Raw genomic sequence first — 24,487 nt, forward strand, 5'->3', positions numbered from 1 at the left:
TATATGTATCAGATATCTTAAAACCTACACTACTCTACAGATTAAATCTCTCCTGTCACGATATACTATACAAACTAAAATATAAATATAATAAAATCTTAGATATATGTTCATATACTAGTTATAGATATATTAAAACTAAAATATATATAATATTATCGATATAAACAATAAATATCTATATATTCAAATATGACAACATACACTCTATCTAGATTAACTATACTGCTATAGACTACTATAGTCCCACTACAATATATCTATAACCTACATCTAATATATTAAAATATATCTGTATCGAATATCTAAAATACAAATATATTCTATATTAAATAACTATACGGTCATGATATAATATAAAACTACAATCTATATATATTACATATTCTCGGATGTCTAGAATATATATAAAATAAAATACATCTATTCCATACTCTATGTATAGATATATCTATACAAAATCAACTATTATTATTCCCACTCTCTGTCTCGCTCTCTCTCCACCTCCACTCTCTCTATTCCCTCTCTCTGTCTCGCTCTCTCTCCACTCTCCTCTTCTTACTCCTCTCTGTACTCGTCTCTCTCTACTCACTCTCTTATTCTCTCTTGTCTCGCTCTCTCCCACTCACTCTTCTCTATTCCCTCTCTCTGTTCGCTCTCTCTCCACCTCCACTCTCTCCTATTCCCTCTTCTGTCTCGCCTCTCTCCACCTCCACTCTCTTCTATTCCTCTCTCTCTCTCGCTTCTCTCTCCACCTCCACTTCTCTCTATTCCTCTCTCTGTCTCGCTCTCTCTCCACTCCACTCTCTCTCTATTCCCTCTCTCTGTCTCGCTCCTTCTCCATCACTCTCTCTTATTCCCTCTCTCTGTCTCGCTCTCTCTCCACCCACTCTCTCTTATTCCCTCTCTCGTCTCGCTCTCTCTCCACCTCCACTCTCTCTCTATCTCCCTCTCTCTCTATTCCCTCGTCTCTATCTCTACCCCACTCCTCTCTCAATTCCTCTCTCTGTCTCGCTCTCTCTCCACCTCACTCTCTCTCGATTCCTCTCTCTGTCTCGCTCTCTCTCCACCTCACACTCTTCATTTCCTTCTTCTATTCCTCTCTCTGTCTCGCTCTCTCTCCACTCCATCTCTCTTTTCTCTCCATCACCTCCACTCTCTCTCTATTCCCTCTCTCCACCTCCACTCATCTCTCGATTCCTCTCTCTCTGTCTCGCTCTCTCTCCACCTCCACTCTCCTCTCTACCTCCACTCTCTATCTATCCACTCTCTTGTCTCGCTCTTCTCCTCACTCTCTCTCTATTCCTTCTCTGTCTCGCTCTCCTCTCCACCTCCACTCTCTCTCTATTCCCTCTCTCTGTCTCGCTACTCTCTCCACCTCCACTCTCTCTCATTCCTCTCTCTGTTCTGCTCTCATCCCACCTCCACTCTCTCTCTATTCCCTCTCTCTGTCTCGCTCTCTCTCCACCTCACTCTCTCTCTATTCCCTCTCTCTGTCTCGCCTCTTCCACTCCACTCTCTCTCTATTCCCTCTTCTGTCTCGCTCTCTCTCTACCTTCTACTCTCCCATTCCCTCTCTCTGTCTCGCTCTCTATCACCTCCACTCTCTCTCTATCCTCTCTCGTCTCGCTCTCTCTCCACCTCCACTCTCTCTCTATGTCCCTCTCTCGTCTCGCTCTCTCTCAACCCTCCACTCTCTCTATTCCCCTCTTCGTCTCGTTCTCTCACACTACACTCTCTCTCTCTATTCCCTCTCTCTGTCTCGCTCCTCTCTCCACCTCCCTATCTCTCTCTTCCCTCTCTCTGTCTCGCCTCTCTCACCCCACTCTCTCTCTATTCCCTCTCTCCGTCTCGCTCTCTCTCCACCTCCACTCTCTCTCTATTCCCTCTCTCTGTCTCGCTACTCTCTCCACCTCCACTCTCTCTCTATCCTCTCTTGTCTGCTCTCTCTCTACCTCCACTCTCTATCCATTCCCTATCTCTGTCTCGCTTCTCTACACTCCACTCTCTCTCATTCCCTCTGCTCTGTCTCGCTCCTTCCTCTATCTTCTACCTCACTTTCTCTATATTCCTCTCTCTGTCTCGCTCTTATCTCCATCTCTCTGCTTCTTCTTCTCCACTCTCTCTCTACCTCTTCCACCTCCTCTCTCTCATTCCTTCTCTGCTCGCTCTCTCCTCCACCCTCCCTTCTTCCTTTTTTACCCCTCCACTCTCTCTCTATTCCTCTCTCTGTCTCGTCTCTCTCCACCTCCACTCTCTCTCTATTCCCTCTCTCTGTTCGCTCTCTCTCCACCTCCACTCTACTCTCTATTCCCTCTCTCTGTCTCGCTCTCTCTCACCTCCACTCTCTCTCTATTCCCTCTTCTGTCTCGCTCTCTTCCACCTCCACTCTCCTCTATTCCTTCTCTGTCTCGCTCTCTCTCCTCACTCTCTCTCTATTCTCCTCTCTTGTCTCGCTCTCTCTCCACCTCCACTCTCTCTCTATTCCCTCTCTCTGTCTCGCCTCTCTCTCCACATCCACTCTCTCTCTATTCCCTCTCTCTGTCTCGCTCTCTCTCTCACCTCCATCTCTCTCTATTCCCTCTCTCTGATCTCCGCTCTCTCTCCACCTCCACTCTCTCTCTATTCTCCTCTTGTTCGCTCTCTCCCGCCTATCTTTCTTTCTCTGCCTTCTCTCCACCTCCACTCTCTCTTCTTCCCTCTCTCCTGTCTCGCTCTCTCTCCACCTCCACTCTTCTCTATTCCCTCTCTCTGTCTCGCTCTCTCCTACCTCCTCTCTCTCTATTCCACTCTCTCTGTCTCGCTCTCTCTCCACCTCCACTCTCTCTCTATTCCCTCTCTCTGTCTCGCTCTCTTCACCTCCACTCTCTCTATTCCCTCTCTCTGTCTCGCTCTCTCTCCACTCCACTCTCTCTCTATTCCCTCTCTCTGTCTCGCTCTCTCTCTCACCTCCACTCTCTTCTCATTCCCTCTCTCTGTCTCGTCTCTTCTCCACCTCCACTCTTCTCATTCCCTCTCCTGTCTCGCTCTCTCTCCACCTCCACTTTCTCTACCTCACTTCTCTCTCTATTCCCTCTCTCGTCTCGCCTCTCTCTCACTCTCACTCTTCCTCTATTCTCTCTCTCACCTCCAATCTCTTCTCTTTCTCCCTCTCTCCACCTCACTCTCTCATTCCTTCTCTCGTCTCGCTCTCTCTCCACCCTCCTATCACTCTCTACCTCCACTCCTCTCTATTCTCTCTCTCTGTCTCGCTCTCTCTCCACCTCCACTCTCTCTCTATTCCCTCTCTCTGTCTCGCTCTCTCTCCACCTCCACTCTCTCTCTATTCCCTTCTGTCGCTCTCTCTCCACCTCCACTCTTTCTATTTCTCTCTCTGTCTCGCTCTCTCTCCACCTCCAATCTTCTCTCTATTCCCTCTCTCTGTCTCGCCTCTCTCTCCACCTCCACTCTCTCTCTATTCCTCTCTCTGCTCTCGCTCTCTCTCCACCCACTCTCTCTCATTCCCTCTCTCTGTCTCCGCTCTCTCTCCACCTCCAACTCTCTCTCTATTCCTCTCTCTGTCTCGCTCTCTCTCCACCTCCACTCTCTCTCTATTCCCTCTCTCTGTCCGCTCTCTCTCCACCTCCACTCTCTCCTATTCCCTCTCTCTGTCTCGCTCTCTCTCACTCTCTTCACCTCCACTTCTCTCTATTCCCTCTCTCTGTCTCGCTCTCTCTCCACCTCCACTCTCTCTCTATTCTCTCTCACTCCCCTCTCTTATTCCCTCTCTCCATCCACTCTCTCTCATTCCTCTCTCTGTCTCGCTCTCTCTCCCTCACCTCTCCACTCTCTCTCTATTCCCTCTCTCTGTCTCGCTCTCTCCCACCTCCACTCTCTCTCTATTCCCTCTCTCTGTCTCGCTCTCTCTCCACCTCACTCCTCTCTATTCCTCTCTCTGTCTCGCTCTCCTCACTCCAACTCTCTCTCTATTCCCTCTCTCTGTCTCGCTCATCTCTCCACCTCCACTCTCTCTCTATTCCCTCTCTCTGTCTCGTCCCTCACCTCCACTCTCTCTCTATTCCTCTCTCTCTGTCTCGTCTCTCTCCACCTCCACTCTCTCCACTCCTCTATTCCCTCTCTCTGTCTCGCTCTCTCCACCTCACTCTCTCTCTATTCCCTCTCTCTGTCTCGCTCTCTCTCTACCTCCACTCTCTCTATTCCCTCTCTCTGTCTCGCTCTCTCTCCACCTCCACTCTCTCTCTATTCCCTCTCTCTGTCTCGCTCTCTCTCCACCTCCACTCTCTCTCTATTCCCTCTCTCTGTCTGCTCTCTCTCCACCTCCACTCTCTCTCATTCCTCTCTCGTTCTCGCTCTCTTTCCACCCACTCTCTCTTTATTCCCTCTCTCTGTCTCGTCTCTCTCTCCACCTCCCCTCTCTCTCCCTCTCTCTGTCTCGCTCTCTCTACACCTCCACTCTCTCTTCTATTCCCTCTCTCTGTCTCGCTCTCTCCACCTCCATCTACTCTCTATTCCTCTCTCTGTTGTTCTCCTACATCTCTCTCTATTCCCTCTCTCTGTCCCGCTCTCTCTCACCTCCACTCTCTTTCATTCATCTCTCTCTGTCTCGCTCTCTCTCACCTCCACTCTCTCTCATTCCCTCTCTCGCCGCTCTCTCTCCACCTCCACTCTATCTACTCTCACTTTTCTCTATTCCTCTTCTGTCTCGCTCTCTCTCCACCTCCACTCTCTATCTATTCTCTCTCTCTCGCCACTCTCATCTCTCTCTATTTCCTCTCCTCACTCCCACTCCTCTCATCTCCCTCTTCTGTCTCGTCTCTTCCACCTCACTCTCTCTCTCCACTCTCTCTCATTTCCCTCTCTTGTCTCGCTCTCTCTCAACCTCCACTCTCTCTCTATTCCCTCTCTCTGTCTCGCTCTCTCTCCACCTCCACTCTCTCTCTATTCCCTCTCCTGTCTCGCTCTCTTCTCACCTCCACTCTCTCTCTATTCCCTTCTCTCGTCTCGCTCTCTCTCCACCTCACCTCTCTCTATTCCTCTCTCTGTCTCGCTCTCTCTCTACCTCCACTCTCTCTCTATTCCCTCTCTCTGTCTCGCTCTCTCTCCACCTCCAATCTCTTCTCTATTCCCTCTCTCTGTCTCGCTCTCTCTCCACCTCACTCTCTCTTCTATTCCCTCTCTCTGTCTCCGCTCTTCTCCACCTCACCACTCTCTCTAATTCCCTCTCTCTGTCTCGCTCTCTCTCCACCTCCACTCTCTCTATTCCCTCTCTCTGTCTCGCTCTCTCTCCACCTCCCACTCTCTCTCTTTCCCTATCTCCACTCCACTCTCTCTCATTCCTCTCTCTGTCTCGCTCTCTCTCCTCACTACTCTCTCTACTCCACTCTCTCCTATTCCCTCTTCTGTCTCGCTCTCTCTCCACCTCCACTCTCTCTCTCTCTCTCTCTCTGTCTCGCTCTCTCTCCACCTCCACTCTCTCTCTATTCCCTCTCTCTGTCTCGCTCTCTCTACCTCCACTCTCTCTATTCCCTCTCTCTGTCTCGCTCTCTCTCCACCTCCACTCTCTCTCTATTCCCTCTCTCTGTCTCGCTCTCTCTCCACCTCCACTCTCTTCTCTATTCCCTCTCTCTGTCTCTCTCTCTCCCACCTCCACTCTTCTTATTCCTCTCTCTGTCTCGCTCTCTCTCCACCTCCACTCCTCTCTCTATTCCCTCTCTCTGTCTCGCTCTCTCTCACTCCACTCTCTCTCTATTCCTTCTCTGTCTCGCTCTCTCTCCACCTCCACTCTCTCCTATTCCCTCTCTCTGTCTCGCTCTCTCTCCACCCACCTCTCCTCTATCCCTCTCTCGTCTCCTCTCTCTCCAACTCACTCTCTTCTATTCCCTCTCTCTGCTCGCTCTCTCTCTCACCTCCACTCTCTCTCTATTCCCTCTCTCTGTCTCGCTCTCTCTCCACCTCCACTCTCTCTCTATTCCTCTCTCTGTCTCGTCTCCTCCACCTCCACCTCTCTCTATTCCTCTCTCTGTCTCGCTCTCTCTCCCCTCCACTCTCTCTCGATTCCCTCTCTCTGTCTCGCTCTCTCTCACCTCCACTCATCTCTACCTTCCACTTTCTCTCTATTCCCTCTCTCTGTCTCGCTCTCTCTCCACCTCCACTCTCTCTCTATTCTCCTCTCTCCACCTCCACTCTCTCTCTATTCCCTCTCTCACCTCCACTCTCTCTCATTCCCTCTCTCTGTCTCGCTCTCTCTCCATCCTCCACTCTCTCTCTACCTCCACTCTCTCTCTATTCCCTCTCTCTGTCTCGCTCTCTCTCACCTCCACTCTCTCTCTATTCCCTCTCTCTGCCTCGCTCTCTCTCCACCTCACTCTCTCTCTATTCCCTCTCTCTGTCTCGCTCTCTCTCACCTCCACTCTCTCTCTATTCCCTCTCTTGTCTCGCTCTCTCTCTCCACCTCCAATCTCTTATTCCCTCTCTCTGTCTCGCTCTCTCTATCACCTCCACTCTCTCTCTATTCCCTCTCTCTGTCTCGCTCTCTCTCCACCTCCACTCTCTCTCTATTCCCTCTCTCTTGTCTCGCTCTCTCTCCACCTCCACCTCTCTCTATTCCCTCTCTCTGTCTCCGCTCTCTCTCCACCTCCACTTCTCTCTATTCCCTCTTTGTCTCGCTCTCTCTCACCTCCACTCTCTCTTATTCCCTCTCTGTCTCGCTCTCTCTACCCCTTCTCATCTCCTCTCTTCCCTCTCTCCACCTCCACTCTCTCTCATCTCCTCTCTCTGTCCCTCTCTCATCACATCAACTCTCTCTCTACCTCCTACTCTCTCTCTATTCCCTCCTCTTGTCTCGCTTCTCTACACTCCACTCTCTCTCTATTCCCTCTCTCTGTCTCGCTCTCTCTCCACCTCCACTCTCTCTCTATTCCTCTCTCTGTCTCGCTCTCTTCCTCCACCTCTCTTATTCCCTCTCTCGTTCGCTCCTACTCCACTCCACTTCTCTCTATTCCCTCCTCTGTCTCGCTCGCTCTCTACCTCCCACTCTCTCTCTATCCCTCTCTCTGTCTCGCTCTCTCTCCACCTCCACTCTCTCTCTATTCCCTCTCTCTGTCTCGCTCTCTCTCACACACTCCATCTCTCTCTATTCCTTCTCTCTGTCTCGCTTCTCTCCACCTCCACTCTTTCTATTCCCTCTCTCTGTCTCGCTCTCTCTCCACCTCCCACTCTCTCTTATTCCTCTCTCTGTCTCGCTCTCTCTCCACCTCTCTCATCTCTCTCTATCTCTCTCTCTCCACCTCCACTACTCTCTCATTCCCTCTTCTCGTCTCGCTCTCTCTCCACCTCCACTTCTCTCTCTCCACTCTCTCTCTATTCCTCTCTCTGTCTCGCTCTTCTCCACCTCCACTCTCTCTCTATTCCCTTCTCTGTCTCGTCTCTCTCCACTCCACTCTCTCTCTATCCTTCTCGGTCCGCTCTCTCTCCACTCACATCTCTCTCTATTCCCTCTCTCTGTCTCGCTCTCTCTCCACCTCCACTCTCTCTCTATTCCTCTCTCTGTCTCGCTCTCTCTCTACCTCCACTCTCTCTCTATTCCCTCTCTCTGTCTGCTCTCTCTCTCCACCTCACTCTCTCTCTATTCCCTCTCTCTGTCTCGCTCTCTCTCCACCTCACACTCTCTTCTCATTCCTCTCTCTGTCTCGCTCTCTCTCCACTCCACTCTTCTCTATTCCCTCTCTCTGTCTCGTCTTCTCTCACCTCCCACCTCTCTCTATTTCCTCTCTTCTGTCTCGCTCTCTCTCACCTCCACTCTCTCTCATTCCCTCTCTCTGTCTCGCTTCTCTCCACTCCACTCTCTCTCTATTCCCTCTCTCTGTCTCGCTCTCCTCATCACCTCCACCTCTCTCTTATTCCCTCTCTCTGTCTCGCTCTCTCTCCACCTCCACTCTCCTCTATTCCCTTCTGTCTCGCCTCTCTCCACTCCACTCTCTCTCGATTCCCTCTCTTGTCTCGCTCTCTCTCCAACTCCCCTTCTCTCATTCCCTCTCTCTGTCTGCTCTCTCTCCACTCCACTCTTCTCTACGTCCACTTCTCTCATCTATTCCCTCTCGCTGTCTCGCTCTCTCTCCACCTCCTCTCTCTCTATTCTTCTCTCCCACTCTCTACACTCTCTCTTTATTCCTCTTCTCCACCTCCACCTCTCTCTCATTCCCTCTCTCTGTCTCGCATCTTCTCCACCTCCACTCTCTCTCTACTCATCTCATCTCTATTCCTCTCTCTGTCTCGCTCTCTCTCCACATCCACTCTCTCTCTATCCTCTCTCTGTCTGCTCTCTCTCCACCTCACACTCTCTCTCTATTCCCTCTCTCTGTCTCGTCTCTCTCTCTCCACTCCACTCTCTCTCTATTCCTCTCCTCTGTCTCGCCTCTCTCCACCTCCACTCCTCTCTATTCCCTCTCTCTGTCTCGCTCTCTCTACTCCACTCTCCTTCTATTCCCTCTCTCTGTCTCGCTCTCTCCTACCTCCACTCTCTCTCTATTCCCTCTCTCTGTCTCGCTCTTCTCCACCTCCACTCTCTCTCTATTCACTCTCTCTGTCGCTCTCTCCCACCTCCACTCTCTCTCTATTCCCTCTCTCTGTCCCGCTCTCTCTCACCTCCACTCTCTCTCTATTCCCTCTCTCCTGTCTCGCTCTCTCTACCAACTCCACTCTCTCTCTATCTCCCTCTCTCTTAGCTCTCTCTCCACCTCCTCTCCTCTCTATTCCTCTCTCTGTCTCGCTCTCTCTCCAACTACACTCTCTCTCTATTCCCTCTCTCGTCTCGCTCTATCTACCTCACTCTCTCTCTATTCACTCTCTCTGTCTCGCTTCTCTCACCTCGCATCACAGAATATTCAGGTGAATTGGCCACACGGCAGACTATCTGAGATAGAGAAGACAGACAGACTGACTGGTACATTACTATCTGAGATAGAGAAGACAGACTGACTGACTGGTACATTACTATGTGAGATAGAGAAGACAGACTGACTGACTGACTGGTACATTACTATGTGAGATAGAGAAGACAGACTGACTGGTACATTACTATCTGAGATAGAGAAGACAGACTGACTGACTGGTACATTACTATGTGAGATAGAGAACACAGACTGACTGACTGACTGGTACATTACTATGTGAGATAGAGAAGACAGACAGACTGACTGGGACATTACAATGTGAGATAGAGAAGACAGACAGACTGACTGGGACATTACTATGTGAGATAGAGAAGACAGACAGACTGACTGGGACATTACTATGTGAGATAGAGAAGACAGACTGACTGACTGGGACATTATGATGTGAGATAGAGAAGACAGACAGACTGACTGGGACATTACAATCTGAGATAGAGAAGACAGACAGACTGACTGACTGGTACATTACAATGTGAGATATAGAAGACAGACTGACTGACTGGTACATTACTATGTGAGATAGAGAAGACAGACTAACTGACTGGTACATTACAATGTGAGATAGAGAAGACAGACAGACTGACTGGTACATTACAATGTGAGATAGAGAAGACAGACAGACTGACTGACTGACTGACTGGTACATTACAATGTGAGATAGAGAAGACAGAGTGACTGACTGACTGGTACATTACTATGTGAGATAGAGAAGACAGAGTGACTGACTGACTGGTACATTACTATGTGAGATAGAGATGACAGACTGACTGGTACATTACAATGTGAGATAGAGAAGACAGAGTGACTGACTGACTGGTACATTACAATGTGAGATAGAGAAGACAGACAGACAGACTGACTGGTACATTACAATGTGAGATAGAGAAGACAGAGTGACTGACTGGTACATTACAATGTGAGATAGAGAAGACAGACTGACTGACTGGTACATTACAATGTGAGATAGAGAAGACAGAGTGACTGACTGGTACATTACAATGTGAGATAGAGAAGACAGACAGACTGACTGGTACATTACTATGTGAGATAGAGAAGACAGAGTGACTGACTGGTACATTACTATGTGAGATAGAGAAGACAGACTGACTGACTGGTACATTACAATGTGAGATAGAGAAGACAGAGTGACTGACTGACTGGTACATTACTATGTGAGATAGAGAAGACAGACTGACTGACTGGTACATTACTATGTGAGATAGAGAAGACAGAGTGACTGACTGACTGGTACATTACTATGTGAGATAGAGAAGACAGAGTGACTGACTGGTACATTACAATGTGAGATAGAGAAGACAGACAGACTGACTGACTGGTACATTACAATGTGAGATAGAGAAGACAGAGTGACTGACTGGTACATTACTATGTGAGATAGAGAAGACAGAGTGACTGACTGGTACATTACAATGTGAGATAGAGAAGACAGACAGACTGACTGGTACATTACAATGTGAGATAGAGAAGACAGAGTGACTGACTGACTGGTACATTACTATGTGAGATAGAGAAGACAGAGTGACTGACTGACTGGTACATTACTATGTGAGATAGAGAAGACAGACAGACTGACTGGTACATTACTATGTGAGATAGAGAAGACAGACTGACTGACTGGTACATTACTATCTGAGATAGAGAAGACAGACTGACTGACTGACTGGTACATTACAATGTGAGATAGAGAAGACAGAGTGATTGACTGACTGGTACAATACAATGTGAGATAGAGAAGACAGACAGACTGACTGGTACATTACAATGTGAGATAGAAAAGACAGACAGACTGACTGGTACATTACAATGTGAGATAGAGAAGACAGACTGACTGACTGGTACATTACAATGTGAGATAGAGAAGACAGAGTGACTGACTGGTACATTACTATGTGAGATAGAGAAGACAGAGTGACTGACTGGTACATTACTATGTGAGATAGAGAAGACAGAGTGACTGACTGGTACATTACAATGTGAGATAGAGAAGACAGACAGACTGACTGGTACATTACAATGTGAGATAGAGAAGACAGACAGACTGACTGGTACATTACAATGTGAGATAGAGAAGACAGACAGACTGACTGACTGGTACATTACAATGTGAGATAGAGAAGACAGACAGACTGACTGGTACATTACAATGTGAGATAGAGAAGACAGACAGACAGACTGACTGGTACATTACAATGTGAGATAGAGAAGACAGACAGACTGACTGGTACATTACAATGTGAGATAGAGAAGACAGACAGACTGACTGGTACATTACAATGTGAGATAGAGAAGACAGAGTGACTGACTGGTACATTACTATGTGAGATAGAGAAGACAGAGTGACTGACTGGTACATTACTATGTGAGATAGAGAAGACAGAGTGACTGACTGACTGGTACATTACTATGTGAGATAGAGAAGACAGAGTGACTGACTGGTACATTACAATGTGAGATAGAGAAGACAGAGTGACTGACTGGTACATTACAATGTGAGATAGAGAAGACAGAGTGACTGACTGGTACATTACAATGTGAGATAGAGAAGACAGAGTGACTGACTGGTACATTACAATGTGAGATAGAGAAGACAGACAGACTGACTGGTACATTACAATGTGAGATAGAGAAGACAGACAGACAGACAGACTGACTGGTACATTACAATGTGAGATAGAGAAGACAGAGTGACTGACTGGTACATTACAATGTGAGATAGAGAAGACAGACTGACTGACTGGTACATTACAATGTGAGATAGAGAAGACAGAGTGACTGACTGGTACATTACAATGTGAGATAGAGAAGACAGAGTGACTGACTGGTACATTACAATGTGAGATAGAGAAGACAGACAGACTGACTGGTACATTACAATGTGAGATAGAGAAGACAGAGTGACTGACTGGTACATTACAATGTGAGATAGAGAAGACAGAGTGACTGACTGGTACATTACAATGTGAGATAGAGAAGACAGACAGACAGACAGACTGGTACATTACAATGTGAGATAGAGAAGACAGACAGACTGACTGGTACATTACAATGTGAGATAGAGAAGACAGACAGACTGACTGGTACATTACAATGTGAGATAGAGAAGACAGACTGACTGACTGGTACATTACAATGTGAGATAGAGAAGACAGAGTGACTGACTGGTACATTACAATGTGAGATAGAGAAGACAGAGTGACTGACTGGTACATTACAATGTGAGATAGAGAAGACAGACAGACTGACTGGTACATTACAATGTGAGATAGAGAAGACAGAGTGACTGACTGGTACATTACAATGTGAGATAGAGAAGACAGACAGACAGACAGACTGGTACATTACAATGTGAGATAGAGAAGACAGAGTGACTGACTGGTACATTACAATGTGAGATAGAGAAGACAGATTGACTGACTGGTACATTACAATGTGATATATAGAGGACAGACAGACAGACAGACTGGTACATTACAATGTGAGATAGAGAAGACAGACAGACTGACTGGTACATTACAATGTGAGATAGAGAAGACAGACAGACAGACTGGTACATTACAATGTGAGATAGAGAAGACAGACTGGTACATTACAATGTGAGATAGAGAAGACAGACTGGTACATTACTATGTGAGATAGAGAAGACAGACTGGTACATTACAATGTGAGATAGAGAAGACAGACTGGTACATTACAATGTGAGATAGAGAAGACAGACTGGTACATTACTATGTGAGATAGAGAAGACAGACTGGTACATTACAATGTGAGATAGAGAAGACAGACTGGTACATTACAATGTGAGATAGAGAAGACAGACTGGTACATTACAATGTGAGATAGAGAAGTTGAGTTGAGTTGAGTTGAGGGTTGTTGGAACTTCATCTAAACTTAAAGTCACAGTGATGTAATTTCTTCTTCCTCCTCCCCCTCTCCTCCTCCACTTCCTCCTCCCCCTCTCCTCCTCCACTTCCTCCTTCTCCTCTTCATCCTCCTCCTCTTCATCCTCCTCCTCCTTCTCCTCCTCCTCCTCCTCTTTCTCATCCTCCTCTTTCTCATCCTCCTCCTCCACTTCCTCCTTCTCCTCTTCATCCTTCTCCTCCTCTTCATCATCCTCATCCTCCTCCTCCTCCTCCTTCTCCTTCTCCTTCTCCTTCTCCTTCTCCTCCTCCTCTTGCTCCTCCTCCTCTTCCTGCTCCTCCTCCTCTTCCTCCTCCTCCTCCTCTCCTCTTCCAGCATGGAGAACACTACAGGATGGAGTTGTTTGAGGGAGCTGACTTTGCTGACCAGTGTGTTGAGGTGTGTGATGACGTGCCCTTCCTGCAGGGACGCGGTCTGACCAAGAACTGCATCAACTCTCTGAAGGTCTACGGAGACGGAGCGTACGTATCTACTGAATCAACTGCTGCTGACAGTTCAATTCCATTCAATTCAATTCAATTCAATTCCATTCAATTCAACTCCATTCAATTCATTTCATCAATGCATCTCTAGAGCTCCTGGGATTTGTTGCTAGCTGTTTATAAGCACATTAATAAACATTTTATAAGCTTACAGTAAATTAGCTACGGTAAACACTTTATACAGTAAATTAGCTACGGTAAACACTTTATACAGTAAATTAGCTACAGTTAACACTGTATACAGTAAATTAGCTACGGTAAACACTTTATACAGTAAATTAGCTACAGTAAACACTTTATACAGTAAATTAGCTACAGTAAACACTTTATACAGTAAATTAGCTACGGTAAACACTTTATACAGTAAATTAGCTACAGTAAACACTTTATACAGTAAATTAGCTACGGTAAACACTTTATACAATAAATTAGCTACAGTAAACACTTTATACAGTTAATTAGCTATGGTAAACACTTTATACAATAAATTAGCTACGGTAAACACTTTATACAGTAAATTAGCTACAGTAAACACCGTATACAGTAAATTAGCTACGGTAAACACTTTATACAGTTAATTAGCTGTGGTAAACACTTTATACAATAAATTAGCTACGGTAAACACTTTATACAATTAATTAGCTACGGTAAACACTTTATACAGTAAATGAGTTACGGTAAACACTGTATACAGTTAATTAGCTACGGTAAACACTTCATACAGTAATCCCTAACATACAGTGTGACTAGAAATTGTAAAGACTTATATACTGTATATTCTCTTCTCTCCTCCCTCTCATCTTCTCCATCCTGCTTTCATTCTCTCCTCACCACCCCCTCTTCTCACCTCTCCTCCTCCTCCTCTCCTCCTCCTCCCTCCTCCTCTCTCCCCCTCCCTCCCCCTTCTCCTCCTCTCTCCCCCTCCTCCTCCCCCCTCCTCTCTCCTCCCCCCCCCCCTCTTCTCCCCCTCCCTCCCCCTCCTCCTCCCCTCTCCCCCTCTTCTTCCTCTCCCTCCATAGCTGGGTGCTTTATGAGGAACCTAACTTCCGTGGCCGTATGTATATCGTGGAGAGAGGAGACTACTGTAGTCACGTGGAGTGGCAGGCCCAGAACCCCAACATCCAGTCCATCCGCAGGGTTGTCAACTACTTTTAAACTACGACCCCTGACCTCTGACCTTAGTCCGAGAGGTCAAACCTGGGATGTCAACCAGTAAGGGGCACAACTTTACGGAAAATGTTCAGAAGACATAGTCAGTTCTATTCATGACATTTGTATCTGTAACATTCTGAACGTGTCACCTCACTGAATGTGAATACATCCCTGGTTAGAAAATACATACATACATACATACATACATACATACATACATACATACATACATACATACATACATACATACATACATACATACATACATACATACATACATACATACATACATACATACATACATACATGGATTACACGACGGAGCTTGGCGAGGTATAGTCAACAACGTTTACATCACAGGGCACGGAACTGTTTCTTTTATCTTCTAATCGAGTTGTAAAATAATAAAAAGACAGAACCAAAAAGTATTTTAATCACATTCTTGTGTTTATTTCTCAACAGAAACCACTATCACCATCTTCAGTGTTATTTCCATTTGTTGTATGACGATACAAAGATCCTTATTTTCTATGTTCTACTATCTATTATCTATTATATATTATCTATTATAAATTATCTATTATAAATTATCTATTTTCTACTATCTATTATCTATTATAAATTATCTATTATAAATTATCTATTATAAATTATCTATTTTCTACTATCTATTATCTATTATATATTATCTATTATATATTATCTATTATAAATTATATATTATATATTATATATTATCTATTATATATATCTTTATATTTAATCAACACACTCCATTCTTACTGGGCCATTTTCCCAGACAAAGATGCCGTCTAGTCGTGGACTAAAAGACACTTCTATGGTGTTAAAAAGTCCTGGACTAGACTCAGTCTTAATCTGTGTTCAGGAAACCGTCCGTGATCCTTTGCTGATCATGGATCTACAGAAAACATATAACAAACAGATATAATATGACATGTTAGTACCACCATATTAGATCTACCTATCATATATCTACCATACTAGATCTACCTATCATAGTAGAAAGGGGAACACACTGGATTTGTTTCCTCTCTCTCCCTCTTTCTCGCTCTCTCTTTCTCACACACACACACACACACACACACACACACACACACACACACACACACACACACACACACACACACACACACACACACACACACACACACACACACACACACACACACACACACACACACAGGTTTTTGTTTTACCTGATCAGAGCAGCTTCAAGACCAGAGCAGCTACCGAGCTTTGGTGGGAGACTCAACACTTTAAAAGGACTGAAGTCACTATCTGCTTCCTTCAGAGGCTCTCACAGATATGTTACAGTGATTTCTTTACAAAATGGCTTCTGGTTCGTCTTTCCAAGAGGATTTCTCCTGTCCTTTTGTGCTGTGATCATCTACAATGATCCTGTCATCCTGTCATGTGGCCCCAGCTTCTGTAAAACATGTCTGCAGGAATACTGGAAACAAAGGGAATCTCAGTAATGTCCAGTGTGCACCACGAAATGTTCCAAAGATAGTTTTCCTCCTAACTTTTCTCTAAAGAGACCTTCTCACAGTCACAGATACGATGCTATTGAAAGAAAATACAGAGACTCTCTATATTAAAGGGTTCATGTTACATTGTAGGAAGAACTGTATTTTTTTTTAAATTTAACTAGGCAAGTCAGTTAAGAACATATTCTTATTTTCAATGACGGCCTAGGAACCGTGGGTTAACTGTCTTGTTCAGGGGCAGAATGACAGATTTTTTTACCTTGTCAGCTTGGATTTGATCTAGCAACCGTTCAGTTACTGGCCCAACACTCTAACCACTAGGCTACCTGCCGCCCCTGTAGGAAGACCTTCAGACTGTCCTGAAGCCCTTCCAGTAGAAGCTGGAAGTCTTTAACGAAGTTAAACTAACCTGTGATCAAACAGCTGAACATATGAAGGTAAAAATGAGGTGTAATGTTACAATGGAATATGAAAATACAACGAGATGGTGATGTAGGCTATCAGAGAGAATCTGTCTTAAATTAACATTAGATTTAAGTTCTCTGATGCAGTTAGAAAGCCCGTTGATAAAGGAGCAGAGCATATTAAATTAACATCAGATTGATGTTCTATCATCATATATTCCTCTCACTGTCTCCAGAGCCCGGCCCAGACACACACACAGAGGCAGATTAAGGAGGAGTTTGAGAAGCTTCACCAGTTTCTACAAGATGAGGAGAGGGCCAGGCTAGCTGCACTGATGGAGGAAGAGGAGGTCAGGCTAGCTGCACTGATGGAGGAAGAGGAGGCCAGGCTAGCTGCACTGATGGAGGAAGAGGAGGCCAGGATAACTACACTGAGGGAGGAAGAGGAGGCCAGGCTAGCTGCACTGAGGGAGGAAGAGGAGGTCAGGCTAGCTGCACTGAGGGAGGAAGAGGAGGCCAGGCTAGCTGCACTGAGGGAGGAAGAGGATGCCAGGCTAGCTGCACTGAGGGAGGAAGAGGAGGTCAGGCTAGCTGCACTGAGGGAGGAAGAGGAGGCCAGGCTAGCTGTACTGAGGGAGGAAGAGGAGGCTAGCTGCACTGAGGGAGGAAGAGGAGGCCAGGCTAGCTGCACTGAGGGAGGAAGAGGAGGCCAGGCTAGCTGCACTGAGGGAGGAAGAGGAGGCCAGGATAACTACACTGAGGAAGAGGAGGCTAGGATAACTACACTGAGGGAGGAAGAGGAGGCCAGGATAACTACACTGAAGGAGGAAGAGGAGGCCACAATAACTACACTGAGGAAGAGGCGGCTAGGATAACTACACTGAGGGAGGAAGAGGAGGCCACAATAACTACACTGAGGAAGAGGCGGCTAGGATAACTACACTGAGGGAGGAAGAGGAGGCCAGGATAACTACACTGAGGGAGGAAGAGGAGGCCAGGATAACTACACTGAAGGAGGAAGAGGAGGCCAGGATAACTACACTGAAGGAGGAAGAGGAGGCCACGATAACTACACTAAGGAAGAGGAGGCTAGGATAACTACACTGAGGGAGGAAGAGGAGGCCAGGATAACTACACTGAGGGAGGAAGAGGAGGCCAGGATAACTACACTGAAGGAGGAAGAGGAGGCCAGGATAACTATACTGAGGAAGAGGAGGCTAGGATAACTTCACTGAGGGAGGAAGAGGAGGCCAGGATAACTACACTGAGGGAGGAAGAAGAGAGGAAGACTCAGATGAGAGAACATTTTAAGAAAATACCTTAAAAAAAGAGATAAGGAAAACATTGTCTCTGTACCGGTACCCCCTGTATATAGCCTCCACATTGTCTCTGTACCGGTACCTCCTGTATATAGCCTCCACATTGACTCTGTACCGGTACCTCCTGTATATAGCCTCCACATTGACTCTGTACCGGTACCCCCTGTATATAGCCTCCACATTGACTCTGTACCGGTACCCCCTGTATATAGCCTCCACATTGACTCTGTACCGGTACCCCCCTGTATATAGCCTCCACATTGACTCTGTACCGTAACACCCTGTATATAACCTCCACATTGACTCTGTACCGGTACCCCCCTGTATATAGTCTCCACATTGACTCTGTACCGGTACCCCCTGTATATAGCCTCCACATTGACTCTGTACCGGTACCCCCCTGTATATAGTCTCCACATTGACTCTGTACCGGTACCCCCTGTATATAGCCTCCACATTGACTCTGTACCGGTACCTCCTGTATATAGCCTCCACATTGACTCTGTACCGGTACCTCCTGTATATAGCCTCCACATTGACTCTGTACCGTAATACCCTGTATATAGCCTCCACATTGACTCTGTACTGGTACCCCCTGTATATAGCCTCCACATTGACTCTGTACCGTAATACCCTGTATATAGCCTCCACATTGACTCTGTATGGTACCCCCTGTATATAGCCTCCACATTGACTCTGTACCGTAATACCCTGTATATAGCCTCCACATTGACTCTGTACCTGTACCCCCCTGTATATAGCCTCCACATTGACTCTGTACCGGTACCCCCTGTATATAGCCTCCACATTGACTCTGTACCGGTACCACCTGTATATAGCCTCCACATTGACTCTGTACCGGTACCTCCTGTATATAGCCTCCACATTGACTCTGTACCGTAACACCCTGTATATAGCCTCCACATTGACTCTGTACCGGTACCTCCTGTATATAGCCTCCACATTGACTCTGTACCGGTACCCCCCTGTATATTGCACCGCTATCGTTATTTACTGCTGCTCTTTAATTATTTGTTTTTCTTATCTCTTACTTTTGGGGGGGGGGGGGGGGGGCATTCTTAAAACTGCATTGTTGGTTAAGGGCTTGTAAGTAAGCATTTCACTGTAAGGTCTACACAAACAGTGACATGTACCATAAAAATAACTTTACTCCTAGGAATAGTAGGTCACCTTTTTTTGGAGCTTCTTTCCAAAGGCCTCAGCAGAAGTTTGGGTCTGGAGGACTTAAAGCACCGGTTAATGCTAATACCTGTCGCTACTGTTTAGTTGAAGGACATTGGAAGAAAGATTGTCCTCTGCTTAAATCAAAACAGTCAGGTCAAGTTAAACCTGCTGTGATGGCAGCTTCTGTTACAGCTTCTGACCACCAGGGTGAGTTTTATCAGCCCGGACGAGCCCCCACTTGTCACAGGCCGGCTCATAGCCCATGACAAAAATGAGGGGACACAAACAACAGGTATAGGCCAATTAAAAAGGTTCTTTATTCTAAACAAAACTATTAACTTTAAACTAAGATAAAGGAATGAGGTGTGGAAGTATCATAATGTGAGGTGTATGTAAAGTGCATGGATGCGTGAATATGTGTGTGAATATGACTGAGTGAAAACTATGCAAAACTACAAAGGAACAAACAAAACAGGATCATACCTGGAGGAGCAGAGAGAGAAGTGATTAGTGAAACAGTTTAAATACATTGAGCCCAGGTGGCTCCAATCACTAAGGACCCTCCTCTGCCTGCAGGAGGAACCGCCCCTGCAATGCAGAGGAGGGGTCGTGACAATGGTTACAGGGTTAATTCCACATGGTTAGGGGGTTAATTCTCCATGGTTACAGGGTTAATTCTCCATGGTTACAGAGTTAAAACAGAAACAACTCAAAGGTTAACAGTTTAGGCATTAATTATGAGTGGTTAAAGAGAGACTGCCCATAGCTAGCATAGCGGACGTTAGTAGGCTAATGTTAGCCTACCTTAATACAATTCGGATTTGGCTTGGAAACATAACATTTCAAAAGAAGGCAAATAATTAGTAGGAAAATCTTTTGATTGTGATGTCGCCAGATTGGTTTTAGATGCAGTATAACTTAAGCCGTCTAACTAAGTTAGCATTCCTAGTTATTTTTTAAACAAACTTTGCGAGCTAGTAACAGTAATGGCAACATTACCATCTTTCTAATGTAAATTTAACAACATGATAATATGTCAAAGTTGTTTCTTACTAATTATTTGCCTACTTAGGTAATTGTAAGGACCGACGCTGGAGTAGAGAAGCAGGTACGGGGAGTCAACATTTAATAAGGAACAGACATGGAACAAGACAGGAACAGCGTCAGCACACCGGTAACACAACGACATACGACAATTAATCCTGAAGCAGGGACCAGAACTTGGGAACAGACAGATATCGGGGAGGTAATGACACAGGTGATTGAGTCCAGGTGAGTCCAATAATTGCTAATGCGGGTGACGGGGGAAGGCAGGTGTGTAATGATGGTGGCAGGAGTGCGTAATGCTGGGGAACCTGGCGCCTTCGGGTGCCAGGGAGGGGGAGCGGTAGCAGGCCTGACAGTAATGTCATCTTATTTCCGGAATATGCAACCGATGTCTATGGCACAAATACATGTAGGATGCAGCTATGGTTGTACTAGTTAACTCATGTCTTACTTTTGTTCTCCAGATCTGGAATACCTCCCCATCAAATTCCGACCGCATTACTTCGAGTCATCGTCACTGCCATGTATATCCCCCCCCCCCCCATCCTATGGCATTCTGCATTAGCATCGAACAGGGAAGCGAGAAACCAATATACACAGGCAGTTAGAAAAGCCAAGGCTAGCTTTTTCTTTTTTCTTAAACATTTTTTTTTACCCCAATTTCATGGTATCCAATCGCTAGTAATTACTATCTTGTCTCATCGGTACAACTCCCGTACGGGCTTGGGAGAGACGAATGTCGAAAGCCATGCGTCCTCCGAAACACAACCCAACCAAGCCGCACTGCTTCTTAACACAGCGCGCATCCAACCCGGAAGCCAGCCGCACCAATGTGTCGGAGGAAACACCGTGCACCTGGCGACCTTGGTTAGCGTGCACTGCACCCGGCCCGCCACAGGAGTCGCTGGTGCGCGATGAGACAAGGATATCCCTACCGGCCAAACCCTCCCTAACCCGGACGACGCTAGGCCAATTGTGCGTCGCCCCACGGACCTCCCGGTCGCGGCCCGGCTGCGACAGAGCCTGGGCGCGAACCCAGAGTCTCTGGTGGCACAGCTAGCGCTGCGATGCAGTGCCCTAGACCACTGCGCCACCCGGGAAGCCCTAAGGCTAGCTTTTTCAAGCAGAAATTTGCTTCCTGCAACACAAACTCAAAAAAGTTCTGGGACAGTGTAAAGTCCATGGAGAATAAGAACACCTCCTCCCAGCTGCCCACTGCACTGAGGACAGGAAACACTGTCACCACCGATAAATCCACTATAATTGAGAATTTCAATAAGCATTTTTCTACGGCTGGCCATGCTTTCCACCTGGCTACCCCTACACCGGTCAACAGCACTGCACCCCCCACAGCAACTCGCCCAAGCCTTCCCCATTTCTCCTTCTCCCAAATCCAGTCAGCTGATGTTCTGAAAGAGCTGCAAAATCTGGACCCCTACAAATCAGCCGGACTAGACAATCTGGACCCTTTCTTTCTAAAATTATCTGCCGAAATTGTTGCAACCCCTATTACTAGCCTGTTCAACCTCTCTTTCGTGTCGTCTGAGATCCCCAAAGATTGGAAAGCAGCTGCGGTCATCCCCCTCTTCAAAGGGGGGGACACTCTTGACCTAAACTGCTACAGACCTATATCTATCCTACCCTGCCTTTCTAAGGTCTTCGAAAGCCAAGTCAACAAACAGATTACCGACCATTTCGAATCCCACCATACCTTCTCCGCTATGCAATCTGGTTTCAGAGCTGGTCATGGGTGCACCTCAGCCACGCTCAAGGTCCTAAACGATATCCTAACCGCCATCGATAAGAAACAATACTGTGCAGCCGTATTCATTGACCTGGCCAAGGCTTTCGACTCTGTCAATCACCACATCCTCATCGGCAGACTCGATAGCCTTGGTTTCTCAAATGATTGCCTCGCCTGGTTCACCAACTACTTCTCTGATCGAGTTCAGTGTGTCAAATCGGAGGGTCTGTTGTCCGGACCTCTGGCAGTCTCTATGGGGGTGCCACAGGGTTCAATTCTTGGACCGACTCTCTTCTCTGTATACATCAATGATGTCGCTCTTGCTGCTGGTGAGTCTCTGATCCACCTCTACGCAGACGACACCATTCTGTATACTTCTGGCCCTTCTTTGGACACTGTGTTAAAACAACCCTCCAGACGAGCTTCAATGCCATACAACTCTCCTTCCGTGGCCTCCAATTGCTCTTAAATACAAGTAAAACTAAATGCATGCTCTTCAACCCGATCGCAGCCTGCACCTGCCCGCCCGTCCTACATCACTACTCTGGACGGTTCTGACTTAGAATATGTGGACAACTACAAATACCTAGTTGTCTGGTTAGACTGTAAACTCTACTTCCAGACTCACATCAAACATCTCCAATCCAAAGTTAAATCTAGAATTGGCTTCCTATTTCGCAACAAAGCATCCTTCACTCATGCTGCCAAACATACCCTCGTAAAATTGACCATCCTACCGATCCTCGACTTCGGCGATGTCATTTACAAAATAGCCTCCAATACCCTACTCAATAAATTGGATGCAGTCTATCACAGTGCCATCCGTTTTGTCACCAAAGCCCCATATACTACCCACCACTGCGACCTGTACGCTCTCGTTGGCTGGCCCTTGCTTCATACTCGTCGCCAAACCCACTGGCTCCAGGTCATCTACAAGACCCTGCCAGGTAAAGTCCCCCCTTATCTCAGCTCGCTGGTCACCATAGCAGCACCCACCTGTAGCACGCGCTCCAGCAGGTATATCTCTCTGGTCACCCCCAAAACCAATTCTTCCTTTGGCCGCCTCTCCTTCCAGTTCTCTGCTGCCAATGACTGGAGTGAACTACAAAAATCTCTGAAACTGGAAACACTTATCTCCCTCACTAGCTTTAAGCACCAGCTGTCAGAGCAGCTCACAGATTACTGCACCTGTACATAGCTTATCTATAATTTAGCCCAAACAACTACCTCTCCCCCTACTGTACTTATTTATTTATTTTGCTCCTTTGCACCCCATTATTTCTATCTCTACTTTGCACATTCTTCCACTGTAAATCTACCATTCCAGTGTTTTACTTGCTATATTGTATTTACTTCGCCACCATGGCCTTTTTTTTGCCTTTACCTCCCTTATCTCACCTCATTTACTCACATTATATTTAGACTTATTTTTCTACTGTATTATTGACTGTATGTTTGTTTTACTCCATGTGTAACTATGTGTTGTTGTATGTGTCGAACTGCTTTGCTTCATCTTGGCCAGGTCGCAATTGTAAATGAGAACTTGTTCTCAACTTGCCTACCTGGTTAAATAAAGGTGAAATAAAATTAAAAAATAAATAAAAAAGCCGACACCACAACGTCTCTCAAGGAACTACACCGGACTTTGTGCAAATTGGAAATCGCATATTCTAAGGCTGCATTTATTGTAGCTGGGGACTTAAGGACCGCAGAGGGAGGTGCCACATTTACCCGATAGTACCTAGCAAAGGTGCAAGAGGAAGCCCAGCTGGCCGCAGCACAGATATCAGCAAGGGGCAGTCTTCTCAGTAGAGCCCAGGACGCAGCCACACCTCGTGTTGAATGTGCCACCACAGATCCCAGCACTGGCCTGCCAGCCAGGCGGTATGCTGTTGTAATCGTTTCCACGATCCAGTGAGAGAGCCTCTGCTTTGATAGCCCAGCCCCCAGGACTCTCTCACAATAGCAGACAAAGAGCTGGTCTGTTCTCACTGACTGTATCCGCTCCACATAGGCAACCAGTGCCCTCACAGGCACAGCATGCCGGAGGGAGGCCCAGACTCCCCCGCCAGTGGGGAGCAGACAGGATAAAATGGATGTTCACATGCCTGTCTGACAGAACCTTCAGGAGGAATGAAGGGTTGGGGCGGAGAGATGTAGATGGAGCTCACCCACCCTCTTCATGGAGCTCACCCACCCTCTTCATGGAGCTCACCCACCCTCTTCATGGAGCTCACCCACCCTCTTCATGGAGCTCACCCACCCTCTTCATGGAGCTCACCCACCCTCTTCATGGAGCTCACCCACCCTCTTCATGGAGCTCACCCACCCTCTTCATGGAGCTCACCCACCCACTTCATGGAGCTCACCCACCCTCTTCATGGAGCTCACCCACCCTCTTCATGGAGGTAATCGCTACCGAGAAAACCACCTTCATAGAGAGGTGTTTGAGGGAGGCAGACGCCAACGGTTCGAAAAGGCAGCTTTGCCAAAGCTGCCAAGACCACATCCAGATCCCAGCTCGCCATTGAGCGGGTCCTAGCTGTACGCAGGCGACGAACCCCCTTCATAAACCTGGAGACCAAGGGATGGCGCCCCACTGGCCTGTCTATCCACCCCACATGGCAGGCAGATATAGCGACCAAATACCCTCTCAGTGTAGAGGCTGCCATGCCCTCATCCAAGCGAGACTGCAGGTATTGGAGGACATACTGAACCCCACATGACTCGGACACAACCTCAATACCAGAGCACCA

General features: G+C 46.8%; 1 protein-coding gene across 1 annotated transcript in view; it reads left to right on the forward strand.

The window, feature by feature from the left end:
- Positions 1–14,527, forward strand: part of LOC120019923 (gamma-crystallin N-A-like) — a 16,695-nt gene extending 2,168 nt beyond the window's left edge. Inside the window, exons 2-3 of the mRNA XM_038963334.1 lie at positions 13,206–13,351; positions 14,392–14,527. Coding sequence (XP_038819262.1) covers positions 13,206–13,351; positions 14,392–14,527 — 282 coding nt within the window. The remainder of the gene's footprint in view (positions 1–13,205; positions 13,352–14,391) is intronic.
- The last annotated feature ends 9,960 nt before the right edge of the window (positions 14,528–24,487 follow it).

The sequence above is a fragment of the Salvelinus namaycush genome, chromosome 25 (genome assembly GCF_016432855.1).
Source record: "Salvelinus namaycush isolate Seneca chromosome 25, SaNama_1.0, whole genome shotgun sequence".
Classification (NCBI taxonomy): Eukaryota; Metazoa; Chordata; class Actinopteri; order Salmoniformes; family Salmonidae; genus Salvelinus; species Salvelinus namaycush.